This window comes from Agelaius phoeniceus, chromosome 15, assembly GCF_051311805.1.
Source record: "Agelaius phoeniceus isolate bAgePho1 chromosome 15, bAgePho1.hap1, whole genome shotgun sequence".
In the NCBI taxonomy this organism is placed as follows: domain Eukaryota; kingdom Metazoa; phylum Chordata; class Aves; order Passeriformes; family Icteridae; genus Agelaius; species Agelaius phoeniceus.
Window position 1 is genome coordinate 19,146,882 of NC_135279.1, and position 8,945 is coordinate 19,155,826.

Below are 8,945 nucleotides of genomic sequence, written 5' to 3' on the forward strand. Positions count from 1 at the left end.
CTACCGGTGCCTCCGTTGGTGTCGGGTCAAGTGAGAGCTCCTGGAGAAGCTCTTCCCACACTGGGGACACTCGTAGGGCCTCTCCCCACTGTGGATGCGCCGGTGCTTGACAAGGTCGGAGTTGTGCTTGAATCCCTTCCCACAGTCGGGGCATTGGAATGGCCTCTCATCTGTGTGAATCCAATAGTGCTGGAGGAGCCTGGAGCTGGTCAGAAACCTCTTCCTGCATTTATCACACTCGTAGGGCCTCTCCCCAGTGTGGATGCGCTGATGGGTGATGAGGGTGGAGTTACGCTTGAATCCCTTCCCGCAGTCGGGGCATTGGAAGGGCCTCTCCTCTGTGTGAATCCAATAGTGCTGGAGGAGACTGGAGCTGGTCTGAAAGCTCTTCCCACACTTGGAGCACTCATAGGGCCTCTCCCCAGTGTGGATCCTCTGGTGGCCGATCAGGTGGGAGCTCTGGCTGAAGCTCTTCCTACATTCCCCACACTCATAGGGCTTCTCCCCCGTGTGGGACCTCTGGTGCCTGATCAGGCTGGAGCTCTCTCTGAAGCTCTTCCCACACTCCCCACACTCGTAGGGCCTCTCCCCAGTGTGGATCCTCTGGTGCTTGATCAGCTCGGAGTTCCACCTGAAGCTCTTCCCACACTCCTCACACGTGTGGGGCTTCTCCCCATCATGGAGCTGCTCATGGAGCACCAGCTCCGAGCTCTGGCTCCATCTCCGGCCGCCTTCCCGGCCCAGGCTGCCTCTTTCCCCCTCACATCCCCGCCATCTGCGTTTGCAGCCCCTCCTCGTGCGGCATCTCCGGGCCTTTTCCTCCCCGTTGGCTTCCTGCGCCGTGGAGCCGCTCAAAACGGCCTCTGCCACCAGGTTCTGCCGCGGGCATTTGTCCTCCCTGCTCTCCATGCTCAGCTCCTGCTCTTGGCGAGGAAGGACAAGGACAGCATGGGATTTGCCTCCGTGCCACAGGCAAGGGCAACGAGATCCCCCCAGGCCGTCTCTGGGGACGCACTGCCCCCTCTTGGCTCTCCCCATTTTGGGATGCCGGGGCTCTTTGGGCTCCCGGGCTCCCTTCTCCCCTCATTCTCTGCTCTGCGCTGCAGCGGCTCCAAGGAGTCCCCCCTGCCCCTCTCCAGGCTCTTGAGGCTCCCGCCAATGGCGGCACTCCCCCCTCTCTGGCCTCCCCACTTTGGCCTCCTGGGGGACACAGGGCTCTGCTCCTCCAGGCTGCCTCTGCCCGCAGCCGCCACCGCCACCCCCCGATGTCCCCCCGAGGGGCCTTTTCCGCTCAGCCTTGGACTTCTTCATTCTCCAAACATCCCCCCAAAAACCCAACCCAGGGACCCCCCGGGATATCCGGGCCGGGCTCCCCCTCCCCGCTCACCTGCGCCATGGGGGGGGCGATGATCCCACAGGTGGGGGCTGCGAATTCAGGCAGGGCTCGAGACTGCGTGGTTCCCTAAGCTCAGCCTTGATCCGCCCTTGTCCCTCCTCTTCCTCTTCCTCCCGCTCCTCCTCTGTCCTATCTCCACCTCCTTCTCCTCCTCCCCCCTAACCCCGCCTCCTTCACTGCCCTTTCTCCTCCCGCTCCTCCTCTTCCATCCCCCCTCCTCCTCCTCCCCTGTCTTATCCCCACCTCCGTCTCCTCTTCCATCCCGCCCCTTCCATTCCTTCTCCCCCTCCTCCCCCCTTACCCCGCCTCCTCCTCCCCCTCCATCCCTGCCCTTCCCTCCCTCCTCCTCCTCCCCCAGCAGCAGCCACACCCTCGGTGCCCCGTTCCCGCAGCCCTCGCAGCCCGCGGCAGCAGCGGCCATGGAGCCGGGCCAGGTCGGCACGGGCAGCGCGGGGCTCTCGGCTGCTCCCAGCCGCTGCGGGCGGGGGGAACCCGGCCCGGGCCAAAGGAGAGGCAAACTGGGCAAACTGGGGGCAGATCACAAAGCTAAGGATGCAGCAGAAAATGGAGCTGAAAGAGTTATGTTAATATTAACTCCAAACGAGGACAAGCTGGAAATTCCAAAGTTTAGGGAAGCCGAGAAAAAAGAATTAAACAAGACAGGAAATGAACAAGATAAATCAGGGAAATAGAAACTTCTACATGACTTAATAAAATGTGCTTACTAGGAAAAGATTAGAAGACGTGCATCAGAAACCCCACTGGCGTACTCAAGCTTTGTGTGATCATTTTTTAAGGAATTTTGGGTGCACTGGGATTTTTGGTGTAGCAAAGCAAGTCACTGAAAGATGCTTAATTTGCCAAAGGATAAATAAAAAGGTGATGAGAAAAACAACATTAGGAGGTCATGAGTTAGCTCGTCGACCATTTCAAAATATCCAAGCAGAAGTTTAGATTTGTTAGGTTCTGGATTTATTTGGAAAAAAACCCATTTAATCTAGAAGAAAGAGAATATGCCATATGTTAGACAGGAGATTTTAGGAGAATAAAAATCTTTGAAGTATCAGAAACACCCGAGGAAAAAAACAAGAAAATAAAAAGGGGAAATGAAAGGGAGGGGAACAAGAGGAAAAGTCAGAAAGAGAGTGGGATCCTCTGCAGCTCTTGCCCCCTCCGTTGGCGGCCGAGGCGCCTGTCCCGGGTCCCGGCTCGCTGCCCGCCTCAGCTCCGCCTGCCCCGGTTTCCATCCCAGGTGCGGGCTCACTGCCCAGGGCAGCTCCACCTGCCCCGGCGCTGGCGGTGAATTTGTGTGCCCTGGCCCCACTGCCCGGCCCGCGGCCGCTCTGCCGGCCATGCTGGGCAAGATGGGGTTGCTCTGTCCTGCCGCGTGGGCCGAGGTCACCGCGCCGACCGCACCGAGGGCGGGTCCCAGCCATCCCATCCCCGGCTGCCCTGCCCGTGCCAGCTGCGCTGGGCAGCGCCGCTGCTGCTGCCGGGGTCTCCCACCTGCCTTTTCTCTGCCGGGAGCTGCCGGATCAGCCGCCAGAAGCCATGTGGGGGCTGCCCACGCTCCGGCTCGGCCTCCACGGGAAGATCCCCCTCTGGCGATTCCGGCAGCAGACCCTGCCCACACTCCGACCGAGCCTCGGCGGGATATCCTCCCCTGACCCCTCCTGCTCTGAGTTACGTCCCCTTGGTAACCACAGCTCCTGCTGTTCAGGGAAAATCCCTCTCTCTACAGGAAGCATCTTATCGAAACACTAGGAGCTCAGTTAAAAGGCAGCCCTCTCCAAATTCTTTCTCAAAACACGGGAGAAAGGCTATAGAAGGTAAAAAAGTGAAAGAGTTAGATGAAGGGATTGCTCTATTGCCGTTAAGAGAGGTTCCCATGGCAGGGATGCGCTGCCCCGCCCCGCGGGAGCCACCGGCGCCCCTGCCGGCCGTGCCCGGAACTGCACCCAAGGGGAAAGCGCCGCGGCCGAAAGGCCGGGACCGGCTCCGGGCTCTGTTTGTTGGCACTGCCGGAGCTGTTGATACACACTACTATTATTATATTATACACACTAGTAAAGAACTGTTATTCCTAATCCCATATCTTTGCCTGAGAGCCCCTTGATTTCACTATCCTAAAAATTAAGAGGGAGGGGGTTTGCATTCTCCATTCCAAGAGGGGCTTTTTCTGCCTTCCCAAGCAGACACCTGTCTTGTAAAGCAAGACAAGCACCCACAGGCACTGAGGGGGGCTGCAGGAGGGGCAGAAGAAGGCCCTGCAGCACTTGGGCACAAAGGCCCAGCAGGTGAATGCAAGAAGGGAGCAGCAAAAGGCCAAGCTGAAGGCAAAGGCCAGGGCAGAGCTCCTACAGCCCCTGAGGGATCAGCCCCAGGGCCCAAGGGGGCTCCAGCACCCAGGGCACGGCTCGGCCACAAGCACCCGGCAGAGGCATTGCCCTCCTCGGCAGGGCACAGCCCACCCAAACAGCCCCTGGCAAGGAATCAGGGCTCCGGCTGCAGGGCACAAGGACACTGCAAGCAGAGACAGCAGCACCCTCAGGACCAGCAAGTCCAGCCCGTGATGGACATGGATTGGCAGGGCTGTCACAGCTCCCATCACACCAGGGACCCTCCACACTGGAGCCCTTGAGAACATTCAGGTGGGTCTGCATTGAGAGGAGGCATTTTCTGATGGACACAGGGGCCTCTCAATCTGCTCTGAATCTTAGACCTAAAGGGGAAAATAGTAAAGGAATATTTTAATTTTTAAGGGAATGAGTGGGAAAGATGAGCAGGTATGATTTGTTCAACCACTATTAGAAGCTGTGGGGGATAGGTTTGAAATAAATGAATTTCTTTTTCTTCCTCCTGTGATTGTAATTAACTAGGAAGGAGTTTGAGAGCTGGATTTTAATACTGTAAAAAGAGATACAGAGGCTAGTTCTGTTGTACCTCTGTGTCAAAAGTCTGACAAGGCCTATGCTGAAGTGAACCCAGAAGTGTGGGCAGCCCCAGGGAAATACAGAAAATTAGATATGGAGCCTCTACAAATTAAAGCAACCAGGACAAGCACTACCCTGTTCCAAGAGAGGGAAGGAAGGGCTTACAGCCTGGTATTGAGTCCCTGTAGAAGGCAGGGCTTTTGAAGCCAAGGGTGTCTCCCTACAACACTCCTATCTTGCCAGTCAACAAACTGGATGGATGGACACAAGGAGGAAACACAGAATTTTCAAGTGTTAAAATTAAGATTAACTGAGGCGAGTGGCCTGGGCCTTCCAGACAGGGAAAAAGAATTTGAATTATAGGTGGACATTAAACAGGGTCTTGCCAAAGGAATTCTTGTGCTAAAATGTTTAACCCAGTGGCCAGAGAGCAGCCTCATTGTCTGCAGAATTGTGCAGCCACAGCTTCCGTGGGAGCAGAGGCCTGAAAACTGATGACAACAGGAGGATCTCCTAGAGTTCAAGTCTGGCATCAAGTTAAAGCTTTGACAACCAAAAGAGCCTCTAAATGGATGAGCAGGGCTCGGTTATTACAGTATGAAACTTGTTCAGTGGCACAGGAGGATTCAGAACTGAGGACAGGGCAAGGGTTTAACCCAGCCTCCTGTTTGAACAGCCTGGAGAGGGGCTGGCAAGGAACCCAGGACTACACTCAAGGGACAGAGCTCCCGAGCCAGGCTGGGAGAGATTGATGGGACATTCCCTGGCCTGAGGGAGACAATGTGTTTGTGGATGGCTCTGCAAGGGCAGCAGAAGGGAAAAGAGCTACAAGACAGGCTGTTATTAAGGAAGGGGAATCAGACAAAGCGCAGGTCACCGCCCCATGCTCAGCTCAACCCGCGGAGCTGTGGGTGCTTGTAAGAGCCTGGCACTGAAATGCCCTGAGCAGGAAGGCTTCAATATCTTCTGGTGACACCATGGCACCTAACAGGGGGGCAAAAGCAATTCTGACTGCTTCAGCAAGCACTGGATCACTTATTAACCTGTTGCTAAAACAAATAATTCAAAGATAATGGATTGTGGAAGCAATAGATTCAGATGGGGAACTCATTTTACAGGAAAGACCCTTCAGGGGGTTATGGCAGCTTTAGGAATACAATGGGACCTCCATAACCCCTGGCAAGCCCAGAGCTTGGGTTGGGTAGAAAGAATGAATGGGGAAATAAAGAAACACCTTTGGAAGCCGGAGATAGAAACCAAGATGCCATGGGTACAGCTTTTGCCATTGGCCTTGGCAAGAAAAAGAGCCAGACCCAAGGCAGATATTCAATTATCTCCCTTGGAATTCATGTCTGGAATTCCTTACCTGGGCAATTCTCCACCTAGTGCAGGGTGGAAATAAGGGATGTAAATTTAAGGCAGGCTGTAGCCAGGATCCTGTCTCCTGTGGAATCTCTCCCCCAGGAAGCTGGGCTGGCACAGAGCCTGCCCTGGCACTTTGCTGTTGCCAACACCCAGCCAGGCCATCGGCTCCTGCCTAAGGAGTGCAAAGCAGCACCACTGGTGGCCAAGGGGCCCACGCCAAGTGTCCCTGAGGCCAGAAACAGCCGCCAGCACAGCTGAGCACGGGGGGACCCCTCAGCCTGGCCTCAGGGGCTCTGAAGCCCCGGAGATTTCCACTTCCCGCCTGCAGCAGGACCATGGGAGCCGCCCTGAGCCTGCCCTGAAGGCAACGCAGCAGCAGCCAGGGCTCCAGAGCGGGCCAAGCCCCTGGGCCTGCCCACAGATCCTCTGCTCAAACCCTCGGGAATCCTGGCCACCCTCCCCTGGCACCTCCAGCCACTGCGGCCAAGCCTCGCTGCCGCTGCTGCAGCTCCAGCGCTGGCTGGGCCTGCACTGCCACAGCTGCTGGGGAGCACCGCGGCACAATTCCACCCTGGGGCTCACTCACACCCACACTCTGGGCTGCCTGCGACTGCATTGCTGCAAAATGTACCCATCCTGGTTCTTTTAAATCTTCTTTCTCTGCTCAGAAAGGTTTCTCTACTCAAAGGTTTGCCTTTGGGAAAGAAATTTTAAAGGTTTTATTTAAGGGGTTCCCAGTCTGTTCCGATGTTAAACTCATCTCCACCACTCAATGGAGACGAGTTTAACATCCGAACAGACTGGGAATAGCCCAAAAGACACCCACAGAGATAACGACCAGCAACAAAACATCAACGCCCCGCAGCAAACAGCAACCAACAGCTACCCCAGACACTGCCCCCGCACAGCTGGAGACACCTGGTCTGGAAAAGGCTGAGAAGGAAATCCAGGAGTGTGGACCGAATTCACAGCAGAGGGGAAGAAATCCGAGTCTAATAGGAAACCAAATACTAAAAACTTACACGACTTGGAAGCAATGAACATTAAAGCAGTGGATTTAGATTGGTTCAGACTACGTAAAGTTTAGGAAAAATCGGGTAAAACTGACATGTCATGGAATGATGTTTTCTGCACAGCCGGGCTATGTGTGGATGAAAGTATTTCTGTTGCACATCCTGGCCAGAACCAAGCAATGCCTTGACTCTCTCACACGAAAGAGATTCTTGGAGAGTTTTTGTTTTCCCTACAGTTTCAGTGATAAGATTACAACATGAGAAACATTTTTTATAATAATCCTACTTTATATTGTCAGGTAGGTTTGGGACAGAAGGGTGAGAATCAATTTTTGGTCTGGGTTTTTCCATGTTCGCCTTTATGTTGCATTTTGCAAAATTGAAGAGCTTTAACCGTGATACTTTTAACTCTTAAATAGTTAATACTTTTTTTTAAAAAAGCAGATTCCGGGGGGCCACATGTGACTCACCAGATGGCAGCCCTGGAAGAGAAGCTTTGGTTCTAGTCAGCCAGGAGAGGAGCTTTAGGAATGCAAATGAACCCTGCTGGGCAAAGCCTGGCCAATGTACCTGGGTCTCTTGCCTGGGGCAGGAATTGGGCTGATTCCCCCTGCCCCTCACCCCGAGCTCTGCCTGCTTGCCCTGATGGAATTTGCACAGCTCAAGGCAGAGCCCGGGGTGAGGATATCTGACCCTGCGACAGAAACGGGTGAGGCTGCACAGGGAAACAGCAAGTGGAGAATGTTGGGAAAACTTCACTATAAATAAATGGGGGGGGATCATCCCTCTGCCCACTCCAACGTGTGCTGTCACTGTCTATGTTATATGGGGTGGATTAGAGCACTGAGATGTTCTTGCTACCACAAGTTCCGGGAAATCAGTTGGGAATCCAAGTATTTGATGATTTAATTAGAGACAAATGGTCAATTGATGCAGCCCTGGCTGGAGAGAGCGGCCAAAAATGGGGAGAAGATGAACGGCCAGCAGAACAAATCCTACAACACCATGGACCAGCCCCTGGGAACCCAAACCAATTCAGAGCCCCTGAGGCCAGGCTGAGGGGTCCCCCCGTGCTCAGCTGTGCTGGCGGCTGTTTCTGGCCTCAGGGACACTTGGCATGGGCCCCTTGGCCACCAGTGGTGCTGCTTTGCACTCCTTAGGCAGGAGCCGATGGCCTGGCTGGGTGTTGGCAACAACAAAGTCCCAGGGCAGGCTCTGTGCCAGCCCAGCTTCCTGGGGGAGAGATTCCACAGGAGACAGGATCCTGGCTACAGCCTGCCTTAAATTTACATCCCTTATTTCCACCCTGCACTAGGTGGAGAATTGCCCAGGTAAGGAATTCCAGACATGAATTCCAAGGGAGATAATTGAATATCTGCCTTGGGTCTGGCTCTTTTTCTTGCCAAAGCCAATGGCAAAAGCTGTACCCATGGCATCTTGGTTTCTATCTCCGGCTTCCAAAGGTGTTTCTTTATTTCCCCATTCTTTCTTTCTACCCAACCCGAGCTCTGGGCTTGCCAGGGGTTATGGAAGTCCCATTGTATTCCTAAAGCTGCCATAACCCCCTGAAGGGTCTTTCCTGTAAAATGAGTTCCCCATCTGAATCTGTGGCTTCCACAATCCATTATCTTTGAATTATTTCTTTTAGCAATAGGTTAATAAGTGATCCAGTGCTTGCTGAAGCAGTCAGAATTGCTTTTGCCCCCCTGTTAGGTGCCATGGTGTCAGCAGAAGATTTTGAAGCCTTCCTGCTCAGGGCATTTCAGTGCCAGGCTCTTACAAGCACCCACAGCTCCGCGGGTTGAGCTGAGCATGGGCCGGTGACCTGCGCTTTGTCTGATTCCCCTTCCTTAATAACAGCCTGTCTTGTAGCTCTTTTCCCTTCTGCTGCCCTTGCAGAGCCATCCACAAACACATTGTCTCCCTCAGGCCAGGGAATGTCCCATCAATCTCTCCCAGCCTGGCTCGGGAGCTCTGTCCCTTGAGTGCAGTCCTGGGTTCCTTGCCAGCCCCTCTCCAGGCTGTTCAAACAGGAGGCTGGGTTAAACCCTTGCCCTGTCCTCAGTTCTGAATCCTCCTGTGCCATTGAACAAGTTTCATACTGTAATAACCGAGCCCTGCTCATCCATTTAGAGGCTCTTTTGGTTGTCAAAGCTTTAACTTGATGCCAGACTTGAACTCTAGGAGATCCTCCTGTTGTCATCAGTTTTCAGCCTCTGCTCCCACGGAAGCTGTGGC

At 54.3% G+C, this 8,945-nt stretch overlaps 1 protein-coding gene across 1 annotated transcript; it reads right to left on the reverse strand.

Moving 5' to 3' along the window:
- LOC143695318 (uncharacterized) lies at positions 1-1,442 on the reverse strand. The gene is made up of 2 exons (XM_077186609.1): positions 1,388-1,442; positions 1-918 (listed from the first exon to the last, which is right to left on the reverse strand). Exons 1-2 carry the CDS (start codon positions 1,394-1,396, stop codon positions 1-3), a joined length of 927 nt encoding a protein of 308 aa, XP_077042724.1. The 5' UTR covers positions 1,397-1,442.
- Between the last annotated feature and the right edge of the window lie 7,503 nt (positions 1,443-8,945).